This window comes from Mastigoproctus giganteus, chromosome 6, assembly GCF_048544385.1.
Source record: "Mastigoproctus giganteus isolate SK-2022 chromosome 6, ASM4854438v1, whole genome shotgun sequence".
NCBI lineage: Eukaryota > Metazoa > Arthropoda > Arachnida > Uropygi > Thelyphonidae > Mastigoproctus > Mastigoproctus giganteus.
Genome location: NC_143580.1, coordinates 102,662,386 through 102,685,107, shown reverse-complemented (window position 1 = coordinate 102,685,107; position 22,722 = coordinate 102,662,386). Strand labels below are relative to the sequence as shown.

General features: G+C 39.6%; 1 protein-coding gene across 1 annotated transcript in view; it reads right to left on the bottom strand.

Annotated features, from left to right (window-relative positions):
- LOC150084481 (protein O-mannosyl-transferase Tmtc3-like) overlaps positions 1-22,722 on the bottom strand; it is a 775,447-nt gene that overhangs the window by 15,695 nt on the left and 737,030 nt on the right. Inside the window, exon 20 of the mRNA XM_090376259.1 lies at positions 15,629-15,730. Coding sequence (XP_090232385.1) covers positions 15,629-15,730 — 102 coding nt within the window. The remainder of the gene's footprint in view (positions 1-15,628; positions 15,731-22,722) is intronic.

Sequence of the window (22,722 nt, the reverse complement as noted above, 5' to 3'; positions counted from 1 at the left end):
GACATAAGTTCAAATTAAGAAAGGACAGATGTAGAATAGATGTGCGGAAATTTGCCTTTAGCCAGCGGGTGGTTAATTGCTGGAACAGACTTCCATCTGTCGTTGTACAGGTTGATAGGTTGAATAAATTTAAGGAGGAACTGGACAGGCATTTGGAGGGAATGGTGTGATTTTTTCTTTTTTTTTTGGCTGATGCTGCATAAGCTCCTACACTTGCTTTCTTGCATCATGTGCCACTACTACTACTACTACTACTACTACTACTACTATGGGATCAACTGCAACGATTCGTTTGAATTAATATTAATAATAATACTAATATATTATATTATATATTAAATAATATATTAATAGTAATATATTATATCTATCTATACTTGAAAAAAATGTTTTCCTCCTAGTGATATTTATTCGAGCTAATGGGAAAAGAAGGCGAGGCAATTACTTAACTACAAATATGTAGGTTAGTGCAAATGCATCATTTTAACATAGCTATTTACCAAAGTAGTTAAATTAATTTAATTTTTATAGTCCAAGTCACACTACAAATGCAATTAATTATTGACAACTGCCTCCATAACGTTCACCAACCTCGTGCATGCGATTCACTAATTAAAATTTGATGTTCCATTGTAACGTTTTTTTTTTTTTTTTGCATAATAATGAATATTGTATATTTGTAAATACTGTGGTTTAGTATTTTGTAAATATTTTAAATATTTGTGTAGTTTGTAAACATTTCACTTAAATATTTTAGTCGTGCTCTTTCGGATGCAACAATATTCCTCATGTATTATGGAACTCGAAGCAAAAGGTCTTTTCCTAAGTGACCTATATAAACGGAGGTAAATAATTACATAGTGATATTGGCTGAAGTCCAGTATAGTACAAATTTGTATACACCGGCAAATACCTCTATGAAAGCGAGGAAGCCGGCTATAATCGACAGGTGAAGGAACCTCCCTTTTCTAATTATTTGTGTCGTCGAGAAAGGGGGCTTAGCTTAGGTAGGGTGTTTATCCTTCCGTCCTGCTGTTTTAAATGGTAAAACGAGTTCCTGCTTTAAAAACAGCAGCAAATGTAGGGAAAAACTCCTTAGGAATATCAACCTAGGAGAACACCGGGCGAGAAAAACAGTGGCTTCTACCAATCACTGCTTCCCCACTTTTTTACTTGCTACCATGTTAGAGTGTGTAAACCGTTCTGGATTTTTACCGAGATCGTTATTCGATCTTGAGAATGCCATGCACTACAAGTGCACTGGTAAATAATTACATAGATCATTTCCTGATTGGATTAGATTTAGATTTAAACCACTGCGTTTCGACAGGTGTGCCTCTTACATAGAAAAGATTTGACTTACTCGGAGACCTCTACATTTTACGTAGAAAAGCGTGCGCGGGAGTGAGCGACAAAAGCGAGCAGGGGGCGAAGCCCCCCTAGTTATATATTATATAATATTATATATTAAATATTATATTATTTTTTATTATTAAGAAATTTTTATTTCAAAATGTTAGTTAAAAATAATTCTGAATTCTAAAAATTGCTGATATTTACCGGTGAAATTGTTGTAGAAATTATGATCTACATCCATTGGATCCATTATTTTAGCATTTAACACTACAGAACTGCCAACCACAATAAAAGCTGACTATTTTTAAACTGTCGAATTTGCCTGTACATTCCAAACCCTATTCATTGTTTTAAATTCCAGAAATATGGCCACTCTCAACAGGCATGCAGAGAGGTTGCCATTTGTCCAATTTGTGGATCAAAAGACCATGCACAACAGACTGTTGAGACTCTGCTCCCGTTTGTTCCAACTGCAAAGGAAGCCATCTTACCTTTTTTTTAATCATGTTATATGTGGAAAACTAGAAAAAAGATGCAAAAATAAAAAAAAAAAAATTGAACGTAAAGTCACATATCCTGAGGCATGCAGACACGTTACACTGAGTTATCACTGAATAATGTCCATCCCTATGAAAACTGAATGCGACCCGTTGACCACGTCAGGTACGACAGTGCGTAGTTAGTCGACCTACGTAGCATAGATAAGGTGTCAGTTGTTCAGTAGGTAGCAAAATTCCGAGTGTGATGGGTAAAATGAAGGATTTATCGGACTTTGATAAAGGACAGATTGTGGATGATTTCCCAAACGGCTGAACTGGTGGGGTGTTCGAGAGCCGCCGTTGTTAAAGTGCACGGCGTCAAAATGATCAAACAACACCCAGACGGGAAAACTGCAAAGGTCAGCCAAAGGTTGATGTTAGAGGTGAGCGCAGGGTGCGACGACTCGTACAGGCGAACAGGCGCAGCACTGTTGAAGAATTGACTACCCAATACCCCAATACAATATGGACCAACCCGGAACAATATATGGCATGACCATGTGTCGCACGATCGCACGTATGGGCTATACTAGCAGACGACCCCTACGGCATCCCCTCCTAATCAAGGTTCATCGACGTAAAAGACTCGCCTGGTGTAAAGAGCAGTCAAGTTGGGCGTTAAAAGACTGGAAGAAGGTGTGCTGGTCGGATGAGTCACGTTATTTATTCCACACCGTGGACGGTCGTGTACGGATTTCGCATCAACAGCATGAGGTTCTTGATCCATCATGCATCAAAAGTGCAGGCTGGTGGAGGCGGTGTGGGGCATGTATGGTGTCGGGCATATTTCACTGGCAGGAACTTGTATCCCTGGTGCATGTGGAACAATGTACCAGTGGTCTCCGCAATCGTCAATACATCCCCGCTATGTTACACTTTTTTCCCGAATGGCGATGGTGTCTTCCAAGATGACAATGCGCAGGGTCATCGGGCACTTGTTGTGCAAGAATGGTATGAGAAACAGAGTTCTGACTTCCAGCATATTGATTGGCCTCCGAATTCCTCCGATATCAATCCCTATAGAGCACTTGTGGAACACTATGGAAAGGGATATCAGTCGTCTGGATACACCAATCACCTACATACCTGCGTGGCTGACTGCATTACACACAGCTTGGTTGGCCATATCTCCCGAACGCTTCCGACATCTTGTTGAACCAAGGCCACGTCTTACAGCTGTGTACTAAGGGCAAAAAGAGGACCTACGAAGTATTAGGTAGGTGGTCATAATTCAGTGATCACTAAATGTATACTGATCATGCCTAGTCAACCCTAAGCGTCTACACCCGGAGCTATTCTTGCACAGCAGTTCAAACAGATGTGTCAACATGATAAAACATGATACCTCTCATTATTAACCTCCCGAAAAGACACTACTAAAACTAAAACCACTGAAGCCAGTTACACTCCAATGATACTGCAAATTACTCGAATGATACTGAAAAATTTAAAACTACTAAAGATTTGAGAAAACCGATCCATAACCAACATAATGGAAATGTATGTTCACCCAGATTATGAAGAATCTATCCTTGAACTTCATGTCAACGACAATACGAATACATGATCCCCCATATTCCGCAAAAAAGACCGGAAAAATTCCCCGCACACAAAAAAGTCAGATGAATCATCCTCAACTAAACCTAAATTATATCATGTACAGACGAGATAGGAGATCAGAATCTCCTTTGGAACTAGAAAACCTCCTAATAAAACTCCCAACACCAAATTGCCTTTTCGGTGACGTTAATGGCCACCATTCATTGTGGTAATCCACTAGAATGGGCGCAAGAGGCAAATGTATTGAAGAACTTTTGTATAATAATGATCTTAATTTACTAAACTCTGGATCTGTCACATATATCCACCTACATACAGGATCCGCATAGGACACAATCATCTTACACATGATTTTCTGCTGAGGGCAGATGACTGTCCTATGTGCGAGAACTGCGGCACCATTTTAACTATTCATCACATTTTAACCGTGTGTCCACGTTTTAGACACGAACGTGATTTATATTTTACCGGTTTTAGTCATCTGGCTGAGCCCTATACACTCAGTCAGATTTTATCCGACAATGACCATGTGTCTGCTGTTTTTAGCTTTTTAAAATCAATAAACGTTTTTGCTCGTATCTAAAATTTACATTTTATTGTGATTTTTTATTGATTTATCTTTTATAACTTTTATACATTTGTTATTATGTATTTTGACATGGTGACCTAACTAATTAGGTCACTGAAAACTTAATTTTTTTTATATATGACCTGGTCTTGGCACATTATAGCCTTAGTTGTTAATACGCCAATAAAATCTAAACCAACCAACCAACCAACCTACAGGCTCTACTTCTGTAAATGACTTGTCAAATGCTTCACCGTCCATCTTTCCAATCATGACATGGTCGGTGTTAACCTTTAATATCGATCATTTCCTGATTATTTGCTTCTTGCAAACGGGGGTAACTGCAAATCCTGATCAAAGATCTACTTGGAAGTTTAAAAAGGCGAACTGGGATGGCTGACAGGCTTTGTGTTCAAAAACCTATTGAAGATGTAAATATTTACCTAACCAATCAGATTCTGCCTACAGCTAATTCCTCGATTCCAAAATCCAAGATATACCGCAATCACTGAAATCACTGGTGGGATACAGATTGCCTCAATGCTAAACAGGAAAAGAACCGTGCTTGGAATGATTACGTAAGAATTCCACCACAACCTTGCTTATAAAAGACTTCAACGGAAAATTAGATATTTCATTCACAGAGATATAGTGGAGGACAAAAAAAAAACTGTACCACTTGTGAATTTTGCAAATAATGTGTTTTGCACTGCATTGTGAGTTGCAGAAATGTTCGAAATGCATTTGTTGTATGGGATATACATATATATATATATATACCCCATACAACATATATATCTCATTTCAGGGGAGGTACCCATAGACTGGAAATGTGCAAATGTGACCCCAATTCACAAAGGAGGATCAAAGGCTGACACAAGTAATTATAGACCTGTGAGCTTAACTTCTGTTCCAGGAAAATTAATGGAGGCACTGGTTAAAGAAGCACTGCAGGATCATTTAGACAAGACTTCAATTATAGCTCAGACACAGCATGGTTTTGTTAAGGGGAAGTCTTGCCTGACCAACTTGATTGGATACTATGATGCAGTCACAAAAGAACTGGATGCAGGGAATAACTTTGATATTATATACTTGGATCTTAGAAAGGCTTTTGATACTGTTGCACATGGAAGACTGCTACACAAATTGGAGCAGTGTGACATTGGAGGCAAATTGCTGCTATGGATAAAGGGGTGGTTGAGGGGGAGAAGACAGAGAGTGGTAATCAATGGACACTGCTCATCATGGACTGATGTTATTAGTGGAGTCCCTCAGGGCTCAGTGTTGGGTCCATTATTGTTTTCTGTATTTATAAATGATATTGATGATGGTATATCGGGCTTAATGTCCAAGTTTGCAGACGATACAAAGGTTGGCAGGGTTGTCAAGGACACTACTGACACTATGCTGCTGCAACAGGATCTGGAAAGGTTGAGCAGATGGGCTGAGAGGTGGCAAATGAAGTTTAACATTGATAAATGTAAAGTACTACACATGGGAAACAGCAACCCCAGAGCAACGTATCAACTCTGTGGTACTACACTGACAGTGGTAGAGAATGAAAGGGAGTTGGGGGTGGTTGTGCAGGCAGATATGAAGTTCTCTGAGCAGTGCAGACGGGCTGCAAGAGTAGCTCATGGAGTATTGTCAATGATATATAGGAATTTTTCTAGCAGGGATAAGGAGGTGATTATTCCATTATATAAGGCGATGGTCAGGCCACACCTAGAGTACTGTATACAGGTCTGGAGGCCTCATTTCAAAAAGGATGTAGAGCTGCTGGAACGAGTACAGAGAAGGGCAACAAGATTAGTGAATGGAACAAAGGGGTGCTCTTACGAAGAAAGGCTTAATTTTGCAAATTACAGTGTCTGGAGACTAGGCACCAGCGAGGTGATCTGATAGAGGTGTATAAGGCCTTGAATGGTTTAAGCATGCTCAATGCTGATGGGATTCTTCCTCTAGCTCAGAAAAATCTCCTGAGAGGGCATAAATTCAGATTGAGGAAAGACAGATGTAGGATAGACGTGCGGAAATTTGCCTTTAGCCAGCGGGTGGTTGGTTGGTGGAACAGAATTCCATCCCTTGTGGTGGAGGTTGATAGCCTAAATAAGTTTAAGGCTCAGCTGGACAGGTATTTTGAACGAACAGAGGGGTGAAGTGGAAGTGGTTTTTTTTTTTTTTTTTTTTTTTTTAGGCTGATGCTGCATAAGCTTGCTTTCTTGCATCAAATGCCTCTACTAATGCTAATGCTAATGCTAATTTCATTCACAGATATATATATATATATATCCCATACAACATATATATCTCATTTCATTCACAGATATATATATATATATATATCCCATACAACATATATATCTCATTTCATTCACAGATATATATATATATATAATTAAATTAAAACGACAGTAACTGTAAATAAGTAAATAATATTTATGAGTCAATGCAGTTGCAAGCAATCATGCAAAGCACCCATAATGTCTATAATATTACAGATAATAGAAAGAATAAGCAAATAAATCCAACAATAATACCATCAGGGACCTAAGACAACGCAAAAAAAAAAAAAAAAAAAAAAAAAAATATCGCTTTTTACCGACAATCTAGATGACGTCAACTGGGGCCAACCACCCAGAATGAAGGCAAAAAACGACAAGAAGTTCTCTGTTTCTGTGATGATCAATATATGCTAAGTAATTTAAATCTAAACCAAATATAAACCAGTATAGGCCGAACATAAATCGAATATAAATAAATCGAATGAAGATAATTAATTAAGAAAAATTTTGAAATATTAGAATCAAAGGTAAGAAATATAAGTAAAATATAAATGTAAGCATTTATTGTGACCCCATTATGGATAAAATTCTGGCGGGTGCCCCGCAGTATGGTACAGGGGGGGTTCACGAATTAATCGAGGTTTGTACTAAATCGGATTTGGTAGACGTCTGGAGGGAAAAAAATCCGGGGAAACGAGCGGCCACGAGAATAGCCAATAATATAGGAACTAGGATAGATCGCATTTATGCAACAAGTCAGTTGAAAAATAAGATAACAATGATACGGCATGTGAATTTTGCGGGAGGTCGACAAGTTTCGGATCACATGGCAGTAATGTGGAAGGGAGATTTATTTACGAACGTTAGTCTGGGCAAAGGCTATTGGAAGCTCAACCCAGCAGTTCTGGAGAGAGAGGACTGGGACTTTACAACAGTTGTTAAACAGATAATAGAGCGAGGTGGAAATGAGTGGGAAATGTGGGCGAAAATAAAAGAAAGTGCTAAATCATTTTATTATTCCAAAATTAAGGAAAGAAACGAACAACGCAGAAATAGACTGAAAGATCTCTTCCAAGAAAAAAGAATTTACCAACGGTGCGGGGAAGAAAGGGCAACAGTAGAAGTACAAGCGATTATTGACGGTATAATATTGGCAGCAGAGAAAGAAAAAGCGCGAAAAATACAGCTGAAATTTAGGGAAGCTGATACTCCTTCAGCTGCGTTTTACCAAAGAAGACTAAGGCTAAATAATTTAGCCAAAACGGTTCAGGAAATTAAAGACGATGACAACACACATTCAACAACGTCAACTATTATGAATAGTTTTGTAAATTACTATGAAAAAGAGTTTGCTTTGCAGAAAAAAGAGAGAGACAACTCCATTTGGGCGATTGGACAATTCACTCCCGAGCAAAAAACATTACAGGACAGGAAAATAATTATGGGGGATCTAACTGTGGCTCTAAAATCATGTAAATTACGACGCGCGCCGGGACCGGATGGTTTGGGGGTAGAATTTTATAAGAAATTTTGGAACTTGTTAGCGCCTATTCTTTTGGCCGTCTTTAACAATTTTTTTTCAGGAAGGGGTTGTACCCGAAGGCTTTTTAAGTGCCTATACTACTTTCATTCCGAAGCATGGACCGGATTTAACGAAAATTGCTAACTGGCGACCTATAAACTGGCGAAAATTGCTAACGGGCGACCGACGTTGGCTAATTGTGACTACAAAATATTTGCAAAGATTTTGCAACTAAGTTAAAATGCGACGTAACCCAGGTAGTTAGAAGCACGCAGTGCTTCGGTATACCGGGGAGGCGGATAGAATATAACCTTTGGCTATTAAAAGATATATTAGAATATCGGAAACGGAAAAGTTACAATTTAGCGTTAGTGGCAATCGACCTAGAAAAGGCTTTCGATAGAATCGACCACGACTACTTTTTCTCTATAATTAAAGATATGAACATAGGATCTCAGTTGTTTACGGTTCTCAGAAATCTATATACACGGAGTAACACACGACTTTGATAAATGGAGAAATCTCGAAAAACATTAAAATTGAAAGGGGAGTTAAACAAGGATGTCCGCTTAGTCCTTTATTATTTACGTTAGCTCTAGAACCACTACTGGGAAGAATAGACAGAACTGAGGCCATTCAGGGGATACCATTGCCACAGCCGGCAGAGCAGTGTAAATGTATAGCATATGCGGATGATGTTACCGCCACCCTCACTACGAGTTATGCGGTGGAAGAATTTATGTCACTCGTTACTTCTTTTGGTAAGAAGTCGGGGTTAAACATAAACGAAGATAAAACTAGGATAAAATTGTTAGGGGAATGGGTACATCGCCCTTTACCACAACGAGAAGTGGAGTCAGATAAATCGATCCAAATATTGGGAGTTCCGTTTAGAGAGAGTCCCATGCTACCTGTAGGAGGACTCACCACAAAAATACGGGAAAGTTTAAAAGAGTGGGAAGTGGGACAATTTTCTTTTGAGAACAAATCCATTATCGTTAAGATCGTAATTCTTCCTATAATCTTATACACGGCGTTTATAACAGGAATCACAGCTAGGACAATGAGACGATTTTACGTTCCAACATTTCCGTTTCTATGGGGAGGAAAACGGCAAGAGATAGCGCAGAAATTTTTATTTTTACCGTGGGAAGAGGGGGGAATAAGTATTCCAAAAATTAATTTGAGGTGTAGCTGTAAGAGACTGCTGGACGTGGCTAACATGATGCAATCTAACCATTTAGTAGCGGTACTGATAAAATATTTTATGGGATTTAATACAGCCTTAATTAAAGGAGGCACTTATCTAGGGCCTAAAGCAGAGACAATTCCTATATATTACAAAAAAATTCGGGATATGTGCACGCAGTTCAGGGAGAAAGATATAGATCCTTTTAAGGGTGGTTTAAAACATCTCTACTGATCACTGTTTAACTCGGAAAATCCAGAAAAACCAAATTTAGGAAACCTTAATGCGCAGTTGTTTTTTAAAAATCTAAAAATTGGCGGAAACTACCCATCACGTATTGATTTTTCGTGGAGGGTTGGTTATGGAAATATACCAGTGAACGATATCAAGTATAGATTTAGTCAGACAGGCAACAGATTATGCGAATTTTGTACCGAAAATGAAACAGTGTACCATTTATTTTATTACTGTCGATTCGCGCAGGAAGTTTGGAAGAGAATTTGTCGATTTTTGAGGATAAGACAGTTCACTCTGGAGGAGGTAATTTACTTGCAATTCGATCATCCCTTCGGCAAGAAAAAAATGTTCACTATATTTTTAATTACAGAGGCAAAATATCATGTGTGGAAGCTCCGAAAACGGAAAAGGTTTGGGACCTTCAGGGGAATCTCTTTTGGACTTGAAACAAACAATGTCTGCTTCCATGCAAAGGTTATTACAGTTGGAAAAATTGCGTTTAGGGTCTGATAAGTTTCTGAAAAGGTGAGGAGAGCCACCTCTTCTGTGCAGTTTGGTTGGAGATGAGGTTCATCTAAAGTATTGGTTTTAGTTATTTGCAAAAGGAAAAAAAAAAAAAAAAAAGCAGCACCTAGGTTTCTTTTTCGTTTATTACAAAATTCAGTTTTCTTGATAAAAATCTAGACGTCTTAGGTTCTCATCAAAACAGTTCCATGATATAGGTTTGAATTTTATAACTCAATTTGTTTGGTTAAATAGCTCTGGTCCAATGGGTTTTTTTCACCTTTAATTCACAAATAGCTTTGAGACGATCGTCTAGATTTAGAATTTTTATGATTTAGGTTTGAATGTTATAATTCATTTGTTTGGCTTCATAGATCTGGTCCAATGGGTTTTTTTTTCACATTAAATTCACAATAGCCATGAAACAGTGCTGTCTGGGTGGTGGTACTCAACTGAGAATAAATAACAATAGTCTTCTCTATCAGTGAACCGTTACTTATTCGAGGTAGTGCAATATCATGGCAACTCGTCGTGAAGGCAGAGCACAATATGAGAAAGAGCAAATGATGCCGCCAACAACTACTTTGTAGTTTTTTAAGAGTTATCTATGGTGTATCTAAACACCGATATCATATATAGATACCAAACTCTTACAGTATTATGCCTTGTGCATTTATTTATTTTAAATATATATATATATATATATATATATATATATATATATATCTGTGAATGAAATCAAATAAAAAGACTCCACCTGATATACCTAATTGCCATATCTTCCCAAAGGGTAAAATGCGTAATAATTGGAAATATGAGAAATCATGCAAATGGCAAATATGACAACCAAACATACATTTTATTGCATATTGTGTGCAAACTGAAATGACAAGTTAACGTAATAGTATTATGCACTGTTAATCAGCAAAATAAGTCCTCAATATTTGCGAATCAGCAAAATAAGTCCTCACTGCCAAGTAAAAGCATATATCCCCAATCCTTGCGCTGTTTCAAATGTCAAAAATATGGACACTCGCGCATTTCCCACATGTCGATGTACTTCTACATCGACATGTGGGAAACGTGGATCTAAAGGACGTTAGCCCGAAGACTGCCCATCTCCAACCTCAAAGCGTCCAAATTATAAAGGAGAGCATCCTGCCTACTCCAGAACACGTGAAAGAAAGAAAAAGAAATACAGAAATACAAAACTGATCACAATATTACATACCAATAAGCAAGAAAAATGGTCCAGCCAACTATAACCACTAGATCAACTTATGCACAAATAGCGGCCAGATATAAATCAGTTGAATGTCAAACTGAAATCTCAGTTCCTCCAAATGAACCTTTCTCACCGCAAGTTTACTTACTCCAAGTAAAACAAAAAGATAAACAGGAGAAAACAGTGAACATACCAATCTCAGTCCCATCAGATTCTCCAACTATGAAACAGTGTAAGAAGGAAATAGTAATGAAGGACCACGTAATTATGAACTTCCATCAGAATTTACGGAATTATAGAATACAGAAAAGGTAGATGATGAAGTGTTAGAAATTCATGCCGAAGATGATATGGATACTGGAAAACCAGTCTTTCCCAAAAGAGATAGACTAAGGACAGAAAATAAAATGACTACCACCCAACTAAAACAGCTCGAGAGGCTGAGCAAATATAAATAAGGGATAAAATTATTAAATGGAACTGTCGAGGATTATGCACTAATTTTGACGACGTCCAATAGCTGATCACACAGTACACTCCAATCTATATCTGTCTTCAGGAAACGTACCTTAAACAACAAGATACCATGAATATCAGTAACTATTCAATGTACAGGAGAGATCGAATAACTGACGGTATAACCCATGGAGGGGTGGCTATATTAGTAAATGACAGAATACCAACACAACAAGTGCACATAAATAGTCGATTAGAGGCGGTAGCCATTTGTACAATTCCAAAATCTCTATTAAACATATGTTCAGTATATACAGGGTGATTCACTACCAGTGCGACAAACTTGCAGGAGGTGTAGGGGCACAAAGACGAATCGGAATCACATAGCATTGAAGGGTCCGAAATACCTTCGTCATGAGGTAGAAGACGTTGAACGGGAGGTCGCGTGAACAGCGATCCCGCTGAAAGTTAACATTTGCGAACCGGTTCCCGAGGCAGTAGGATGGACGAGTATTCAAATGTTGAACTGGCCGACATGCACCTCGCGTATGGAGCTGCGGACTGTAACGGACGCGCCGCATTGCGCTTGTACCAGGAACGTTTCCTCACAGGCGTGCTCCTCATCATACGATTTTCGCACGTATGCACAGAAGGTTACGTGAGACTGGTTGTTTCACGAGAGGTACCATGAATCGAGAGCGAACGACGAGAACGCCAGACAATGAGGAGAATGTCCTACGTCTTGCAGAAGGCAATCCGAGTACGAGTACTAGAGCGATAGGCCAACGATTTGGTATTTCCCAATCAACTGGGCCCTGGGTGCCAAGCGAATGTGATCGAGCGTTTTCTCTGTGCTTAAAAAGTGATTATATAAAAGGCGATTTAAAGTTATATTAAGTTCCTGTCCTTAAGAAATTTATTTTTTAATATCAGCTACTGTCACAAAAAGTACTTGTACAAAGCAAGAAAGAAAAGCTACCTTTCTTTATTTTTCATATTTCCTTTACTAACACTTACTACTCTACGCTTGGTCACCACCGGCACTGTTACTGCCTCCCAGTGGCGGGGCCGGAAATCTTGGCAGCAAAGCTAATCTGCCAAGGGCTAAAAGGAGCAAACATGGATCAACATGCCTTTCCACCTCTCCAGCCGACAAGCTCTCGGCCAGAGTTAGAAAATGAGCATAACACGTCGCAACCCAAGAGGTTGAAAACCACTTCCTCAGCGACAAATTGTCCTGCATTTCTAATAATCTCTTGGAGATCAGCTTCTCAGTAAGCTCTCTCCGTTTGTTATCCAAAAACACCTGGAAAGTCTGGCAGGATCTCCTAAGAGAGTCAAGAGACTGCAATCAGGCGACCTACTAGTGGAGACAATAAACCATGGACATTCGCAGAAACTACTAAACCTTGCCAACTTTTGTTGGAATTCCAGTAAAGGTTTCTCCCCATGCAACCCTAAATACATCCAAAGGGGTTATATCCAGCTGGGATTTTTTGAATGTCACGGAGGAGCAGATAATGCAAGAACTTCAAGACCAAAATGTCATTACAGTCAAAAGGATTACGACTAAAAAAGACAATACACTTACACCTATATGGAATATTATTCTCACTTTCAATATGCGAAATCTACCAACATCGATAAAAGCAGGCTATCTACTTTGTAGCATTAGCGCTACAATCCTAATCCATTGAGATGTTTGAAGTGCCAAAAGTATGGCCACTCTCAATCGGCATGCAGAGGAAATCAAGTTTGCCCCAATTGTGAGTCCTCTGAACACACTCAAAGTGATTGCTCAGCAAAAGAAATGGCCTGCCCCAACTGTCCATCCTGCTTATTCCAGGTCATGCGAAAAATGGAAAACTGATAAGAAAATTGTGACATATAAGATTGAAAATAATGTAAGTTTTCAAGAAGCAAGGAAAGTAATTGCTCCCAGTACATACGCCAGTATTGCGCAAAAGTATCAATCAGTGGGCATCCAAACCGATGTTACAGTACCTTCAAACACTTCCATCTCTGGCTGGGCTCGGGCTGTTCTCTCCCAGCAACAGTCCAATACCCCTAAGCAGTTGAACTAGGCAAATAATACTGCAATTACAGTACCAGCAACACTCCTTCTCCTCCCCCAGTGATTGCTTCTACATCGAATAATCGGAGCTCACATTTAAAAAAGAATATCCAAGAAACATCTATGGATACATTCGACTCATCTAGACAAGAACCTATCTTAGAAATACATGCGGAAGAAGAAATGGATACCGGTCGACCATTCTTCTCCAAAAAGACAAACCAAAGCCTGATCGTCACAAGCCAGCCACATTAAAAAAAAACAGTCAGATACAGTCTTCTACTAATACAGGTCTGGAGGCCTCATTTCAAGAAGGATGTAGAGCTGCTGGAACGGGTACAGAGAAGGGCAACAAGATTAGTGAATGGAACAAAGGGTTGCTCTTACGAAGAAAGGCTTAAGTTTTGCAAATTACAGAGTCTGGAGACTAGGCACCGGCGAGGTGATCTGATAGAGGTGTATAAGGCTTTGAATGGTTTGAGCATGCTCAATGCCAATGGGATTCTTCATCTTGCTCAAAATAATCACCTCAGAGGGCATAAATTCAAATTGAGGAAGGACGGATGTCGGATAGATGTGCGGAAATTTGCCTTTAGCCAGCGGGTGGTTGGTTGGTTGGTGGAACCGACTTCCGTCACTTGTTGAAGTTGATAGCCTAAACAAATTTAAGGCTCAACTGGACAGGTATTTCGAACGAACGGAGGGGTGAAATGGGAGTGGTGTTTTTTTTTTTTTTTTTTTTTTGGCTGATGCTGAATAAGCTTGCTTTCTTGCATCATATTCTTCCACTAATGCTAATGCTAATAATATTCAAGTCCTAATTAACCGCTACTCTCCAGTTGGTTTCTGTCTACAGGAAACCTATCTAACTCCACAAATTTCCAACAACATAAAGAACTATGCCATCTATCGACAAGATCGTAGTACTTCAAATGCTGCCCGTGGAGGTGTGGCCATCTTCGTCAGCTCAAAGATCCCGACCAAACACATTGTTTTGCAAACTGATATTGAAGTTGTTGCCGTACGTTTGATAACCCAGATTGCGTTAACACTAGGATCAGTCTCTCTCCCACCAAGTCATATCTTCTCTTACAAAAATCTTGAAAACCTACTAATGCAATTACCACCCTCTGTCTGTTTGCTGGGTGATTTTCAGAACCCCTCTCATAAGGATCACCCTATTTTAAATCATATCAGGAATTTGCTGTTGAAAATTGAAGATCGCCAACAACTAGTAAACTTTTGCTGGATTCCAGCATATTCAGGCATTAATGGAAATGAACTGGCTGTTATTTCTGCTAAAATTCCATCAACTTTAGACTTAACCTCTGTCTTCATTCCAAACTCTGATTATAATATCATAATTCAAACAGCATACCATGCACAGTGGACAGAGCTCTGGCATAACCAAACAAGTAATAAACTTTTCCAATTGAAGCAAGACCCAAAATTTTGGCATTCAGACAATTCGGCGAGAAGAAGTGGTACTCGCACGGATTACAATAGGCCATACTCATCTGACTCACCTCCATATACTCACAGGCGATGATCCTCCTCAGTGTACACACTGCTCAGAACATCTAACAGTCAAACATATTTTGATTGACTGTCCACAGTATCAACAACGCCGAACTTTAATATTTCACTCTCTGGGTAACCGATCAACCCATGATGTTAAATCATATCATTGGAGAGGAGGGAAATATTAATGAACTTTTCTGTGTTTTGAAGCAAATTGGAATTTATGAACAAATATGATTAGTTTGAGCTGAAATGAAGCTGATGCTGCATAAGCTTGCTTTCTTGCATCAAATGCCTCTACTAATGCTAAAAAAAAAATAATTATTATTTTTTTTAATTAAGATTCCTGTGAATAGGCGCATTATAGCCACAGAAGCTTGTGCCCCATTAAACACCCATACCACACACACACACACACACACACTCTAGTTATGCCTCTGAAACCGTCTGTTGTTCTGAACTGCTCCTAAATAGTTATTTAAGTGTATACGCAATATTTTTGTTTTTATTTTTTTTATAGAATTATATACCTATGTTAATATTTATCAATTTTACTCCAATAAGATAACAAGAAAAAGATTTATCTTACCATGAGCAATTGTTTGAGAAAAGGCACAGCTTCTAATGGACGGTGAGAATCTGAGAGCAGCAGGGCAAGGTTGAACAGAGCACTTCGGAAATCATCTCTTAGCTATTAATTATACAAAATAGGAACATACAATAATGAAAAGAAATATGCGTTAAATTCGGATGAATAAAAACTAAAATAAAATGTAAGTTACATCGTCCAGGTATTTAATATTATTAAATTATGAGCAGAGCTTCTCTTATCAAGTGTGACCAATTTCTTACTTCAAATATTATGATGTTATACTGCAAATTCAATATAACAAAATAGCTATTTTTTTGGAAATTTTTCTAAAAATTTCTATTTATCTTCGTTTCTTTTGGATTTTAAGAATATGACATTTACTTTTTTAAACTGCAATTCCACCCTTTTTCGGTGGGAATTAAATTGATGGGAAGTGGATATTAAAATGAGTAGATATTAAGTTTGTGTTATTCAATTATAACGTTCAGCAGTATTTACTCATACAAATGTGGTGCATATCAATATACAGTATAACCTGCAGTTGTGGGGGAGGGGGTGGTTAAGAAGCGGAAGTCAGTGAATATCCTATCGTATCTCAAATGTATTCATTCGGCGACAGATTAGACATGCAAGGAATCAAGTGCGTATCACATAGAAACCGTGGCAATACGACAGCTTTATGTGTACAGACATTATCCTTATTTTATTATATACATATATAGTATGGGCAGTATCATAATGGTATCGTCACGGTCCTCCGAACACCGGGTGGAAAAAGCCCCGGTTCGAGTCCCGTCGATGACGCGAGGAACTTTAGTGGGCCTTTTTCACTACGTCTCAGGCGTAGATAGCAATTTTTTTTCCCCCAGAAGCTGGGTTTTTTTCGTCAGGCAAATCGACCAGAGAACACACTCAATTTGCGGACAAAATAAATATGGTTAGATGTAATCATTTACAGGGGACCCTAATATCATAATTAATTATTTTTTTACAGAAATATTTTGGGGACACTGCACTTGGCGGTTGTGTCAGATAGTGCTCTTCAAAGTGCGGTTTTTAAAGTGGTTTTTTTTTGTTTTCATGTTATGAACCATTTTAATTTTCACTGCTGTCTTCATTCTCGGCTTCTTCGTAATGGCAACCCTATGTAGGTCTGTCTGCTGTATTATACATTAATCTTTTACCTTAGTTACAATTCACTATTCTCATCATTTTGCTGTTTATTTCATTGTCATAGATGAATTTATAAATTTCCTACATGATAATATTGATTTTATGTTGATTTATAGTAGTTTACTTTGATTTTAGGGGACTTCTAATTGTTGTTTGATTAATTTAGTTTGCTTTTATTTGGCCATTACTTCTTTCCCGGTGGGAACAAAGACCTTTGATGGCCACAACAACAGGTCACGTGACCCCCCTAGTCGTTTGGTGATCGGTTGATTCCAGTTAACATCTCATGTTCGAACTTATAAATGTACCATTCAGTTCAAAATTATGACGTCACTTGTGATTAATACTTTATTGTTTATAAGAATTTAATTAATTTGCAGTTATTAATTATGAAATGTCTAATTTTCATATCAGACTTTTGAAGGGAAACTATTTTTATTGGGCAGTGATATACTTGATTACCGCCGCTTGGGTGATGTTAGCACTTACTAATCGGCCAAGAATACATTCTCCAGAAGACTTTTCTGGAGATCAGCTTAAAATTCATTAGAATTCTACTGCTGGACTTGTGAATGGGAATTTTTTCATCCCAACGAGGTAGGATAGATAAAAATGCTGAAAGTTCTGATGACTCCTGGTCATTCATGGGAGATGATACAGAGGCTTCTAATAACCTGACTCCCAAATTCCATGGCAAATCATTTCAAATAAAAATAAGAAGTCCAAGATGAGGCCAAAAGTGCGTCCTCTCCGCTTCTCTTTCTCGACCCATCATTTACCAGTGAGCAACACCTATGCTTCACCATCAGCAGACCACAACCACTCAGCCTCAATCCTGGACCACAGTATCAATACACCGATAGTTGCTTCTATCCTTGAATCGATGGCAAATTCTGCTCCATCTTTAGCAGGCCCCTTGGTGACCCAACCACCTTCTGCCTTGGACCAAACTGTCTCGGCTAGGATTTCAACATCCGGTAAGCTGGCCATTCTGGCACCCCCAGTTCTAGCAATGCGTCTCAATGTGGGAAACACCAGCTCCCTGCATCACGTATTATCAGTCCTTCACAAGAATCTAATCTAGTGGCATAAATCAACCATGATTCCAACAGGATTACCAAGGCTGCTGGCGACTACATTCAGGAACTTTGGCCAAGCTTTGAAACTATTACAACAGCTCTCCTCATTGAGAATTAGAAGATAATGGCAGTCAATGAAGAGATAGAAAAGACATCCCCAATTCTTGAGAAAGTCTTGGACACCCACTCTAAGCTGCCCCTGACGATGAGGCCAGTGATCAAACCACAGCACCAAAATACCTCCTCCAGCCAGCTCCTATGCTGGGGCTATGAAAATGACCCTTCCAGCCACTCCTATGACAACCACTACTCAGGAGCAACTACCACCTGCCAGCTGACAGAACCATTAGCATATTCTTCTGCTGGGGGCTTCAGAAGAGACTGAACTCAAGACAAGCGTTCAAGTCAGAGAACTCGTCCAGAACACCCTCAAGAAGGAGATGTCAAGGTGCTCCTTGACAACACCTCCAAAGCTGGATGTCTACAGTCTGCTGGCTCTCAAATTCTCTAAAGCTTGCCAACTCCTCCATCCTTATTTATGACATCCCTAGTGGGCTGTACAATAACGAAATCCTACCATAAGAATTTCATGGATTTTGGCCTCTTCTTTGAAGAAGAAAATAATAATATCACACTCAGGTTCGCCACCAGAGCACATTCAAGTACAGCTAGACACCAGTTCATCACCCTCTCACCAATATTTTATAGAAATGTGATGTCTCTCAACAGAATTTTTATAGAGTATAGTACACAAATTCAGATCATTTACAGTGGTCACCAGATTCTTTCTCTGCTTGGTGTATGGACACACCTCAATCCACTGTACACATACCTCTACCACCTGTGGACACTGCGCAAGAAATGGCTACGTAAATGCTGAGTGTCCAAACAAGGATGAACCTCCTAGCTGCACCAATTGCAAACAACGACGCAGAGAACATAACAACTCAGTCATTGATGTAGCTTTCCCTGAATATCAACGTGCCCTGGAACTAAACTAGTAAGAACATGGACCGCTGGTCCCCATATGTTGACTCTCCAGACTACCTTGAATCCTGTCCCAGTCAATAACGCACCAAAACTCACCAATCTTGCTCAGATCAGCAAAAAACTGAAAATTATGCAGATCAACGTCAGCATTCACGAGCCGTTGCAGGCGAGATTAGAAGGGCTGCCGAGCGTCAATCTGTTTACATCATCTCCATCCAAGAACCTTACGCCTCTAGAATCCCCAAGGGCGAAAGCCGAAAATTATGGCGTACTCAATATATACCAGCACGATACAACCTGTAAAGGTGGATCCAAAAACCTGTATTGTGGTGCTAAACAATGAACTGGACATTATTGGTCAACCGCGGACTCTGTACACAGTTGGCCACATGTATCTAACTCTGCTCCTCTTCTTTTTCTTTTTACCTAATCTCATTATACTGCCCCCCCCCCCCAGGGGACATTGCTGATTGATTCAACTACTTGGAGTATGCACTAGATTTTCTGAGTTCAGATTTTAATGATAAATCCACTTTCTGGCACTACCTAGCCGATTGCGGCCTGCTGCTCGAGGATCTGATACAAATCAGAAACAGCACTTCATAACCAGCCTAATCACATATCGTAGATTAACTGTCAAACCAACATTGGTATCACGACTTCGACTAACAATCTACAAACGCAGATGCGTGACCATATGATCATTCTCTTTTACCTCTCTCTCAACACTCTTCCTGCTGCCCCAGTGCTAGACCGACGAACTTTGTCTGATTCTCAACTAAAAGGATCGACTGGAAAGCCTTTGACGACGTAATCAGGTGCAACATCCCCAACGCAGATCACTTCTGATTTGAGTTAAAAACCCGGAAGACATGGTCGAAATAATTCAAAATTCTCTCACGAAAGCCGCTTACTGTTCCACCACCAAAACGAAGACATACCCGAGGCCCTGCCCTGGGTGGACAACTGAGTTGTCTTGCCTTAGAAAAGAAATACATCAAGCAAGAAAACGATATCAAATCCATAGGGACTGGCCGGCCCCAGAGGTTGAAAGACTCCACAGAGAATATTTAAGAATAAAAATCAGTACACCATGGCAATAGCTAAGAGTTAAAAATGGAAACTTGGATCTCTTTTGTGAGTGAATGAGGCAATCCCTGGGGTCTCCTCTACAAGATCGCTAGAGCTAAATCTTTTACTCCAGATGTATTCTGTACAATCCAAACGAATGTTTCTGAATCCGGTTGGGCCACTGAATAATACAATTCTGAACAAACTCTTTTCCCGTGACAACCCCTCAGTAGACCTGCCGGAACATCAGATCATTAGGCAGCATAACGCTGCATTCAACCCACTAGACAAGGTTGACCCATTTAAGATGATTGAATTAGAGACAACACTCAAAAAGATAAATAATTAAAAAAATGTCCTGGAATTAACTGTATTGAATATGTCTTCATCCAACGATTCTTTAATTTAAAACTTGACCTCTTTCTACTTCTGTTTAACAAATGCTCTCCTCCTCTCAGTTACCTGAAGCTTGGAAGGTCGCCCTTCTTCGTATCATCGCCAAGCCCAACAAACCACTAACTGAACCCAGGTCCTTCAGGCCCATTGCCCTGCTGGCCAACCTTGATAAAATCCTTGAGAGACTGATGTCCTATAGGGCTACAAATCTCCTACTTTTAAAAGAGCTGATATCCCCTTCACAGTATGACTTCACCCTAGGTAGATACAGTGAGGGGACCCTTTCTGATCTAGTCCTTTATCTGGAGACTTCCCAGTCTAAATATGAGTTGGCCATGTTCGTCGACTTTGAGGGAGCCTTCGACAGAGTATGATGGGAGAGTGCCCTTCGATTCCTCCGTCAAGCAGATCCTGCAAATCTATACCATCTTTTTAGAAATTTCTTTACTGAACGCAGCATTATTGTCAAATCCAAGTATCAACAAGTCTCCAGGCCTGTTCAAAGGGGTGCCCCCAGGGTTCGGTCCTGGGCTCCCTAATTTAGAACATGGTTCTACAAAGTTGGCTCAACAATGCATTTGAAAACAGTAATTGAGATGAATGCTCAGCGTGTCCTCGGCAATCTATCTTCCTGGGCGAGACTGCACAAACTCCATATTAATCCAGCAAAATCTAATATAATCATCTTTAAAACGAAGCTTGACATTAGAAGGCCCCCCCTCTGGTCAGGATCCATGGCATTCAGTTATCACTTGTCCTGCAAACTAAAATCCTAGGTATAGTTATAGACCACAAGTTGTAATTTCTTCCCCACCTCCAGCACTTGAGTGCAAAATCAAGAAATTCACCGCATCCGTAGTTAGGATTTCGAGATGTGAGTGGGGGGCTGTCTCGCAGAACACTCCTCTTATACTATAAAGCTGTATTTTTTGCCGATTGTAACTTACGCTGCCAGGGCCTGGTTTCACCGAGTGACTATTTTAAAAATACGAGAGAAACTCCAATCAATACAAAGAAGTATGATCGTTGCCACCCATCGATTCTGCCGCACTGCCAGAATCGTTTCTGCCATTCAAGGCATCGCGGGGACAATCCCGCTGGATTTGGCTGCGATCTTCCGAGGCCTCTGCTTTTGACTAAAGAAAAGAATCCCGACCTCCATACTTGACATAGAGCTGAACCGCAATAATGACATCAAGCAAGAAAAGACTACATGTTACAATGAACTTATCAATCTGTGGCATACCAGATGGGTCACGTATACCACTGGAGCAGTAATTAAATAATTCCTCCCAATCGTAACCTTTGCAATACCTAAAACCACCATCTCAAGGTTTTTCATTGAGTCTGGAAACTACATAAATTGTCACCGGACAGTGTTCCCTTAACGACAAGCTCCACCAACTGGGATTAATCAACACAGATCTTTGCATCGGTGGCAATAAAGAAAACTGGTTACACATCCTTTTCGAATGTGATCTATATAAAGAACAATGTGAACAACTAAAGACAACTGTCTCTAGCTTTGCAACTGACCAACTGTAGCAACTCATCCAGTAACCTGAGAACCACCCCTCCTTCTTGGAGTTTGCCAAGGCTGTCTTTTCAAGGCATCGTACCCTGCTGACCTGAACCCAGCAATAATTAATACCCATAATCTAATTATTATTGGTATTATTATTTATTTTAATATCAATATATATTTTCCTTCTCCTCTCTCCGCGTTCTGCTATGACTCTACGACTATCCCAAGAGTCGGAGTAGCTCTTCTCTGCACTCCTTCCTTTTTCACTTCTAGTCCTATGCTGGATGAAAAACTTTTTTTTTTTTTTTTTTTGTGTTCTGCTTCTCTGAACTGGCCCCCCCCCAGGGCAGGGCAGCCTAGCTCCTCTTTCTTAAAAAAAAAATATTTATTTATTAATTATTATTATATATTTAATTAATTTATTTATTTTTCTCCTCGCTCTCTCTCTCTCTCTCTCTCTCTCTCTCATTCTACCCTGGATTGGGACTTCCCTGGGCCAGGGAAGTCTCCCTCCTCTCTTCCCCCTTTCCTCCCCCTTCGTCTTTACATAGTGCTTCTACTTCCTCCCTGGGAAACCCGTTCCTATATGGGGGTGAGCAGATAGTAGGGGAAGTCTGCCTTCCTGCAGCTAAGGACGAGATGCCAGGGAGCGGCCATCCTGTTGATGGCTGTTCTCAGGTAGCCAAGAGGCTAATACATAATAGATTATTACAAGACACCCACAGACAATATTTATTTTCTTTCCTGTACTTCTGTGCAGGATGAGCTTTTTTTTAATTCTTCTTTTTCTTTCCTCTTTTCTCACTCGCTCTTAACTATCCTTTTCCTACCTGTGCAGGAAAAATTTCCCGTGCGAA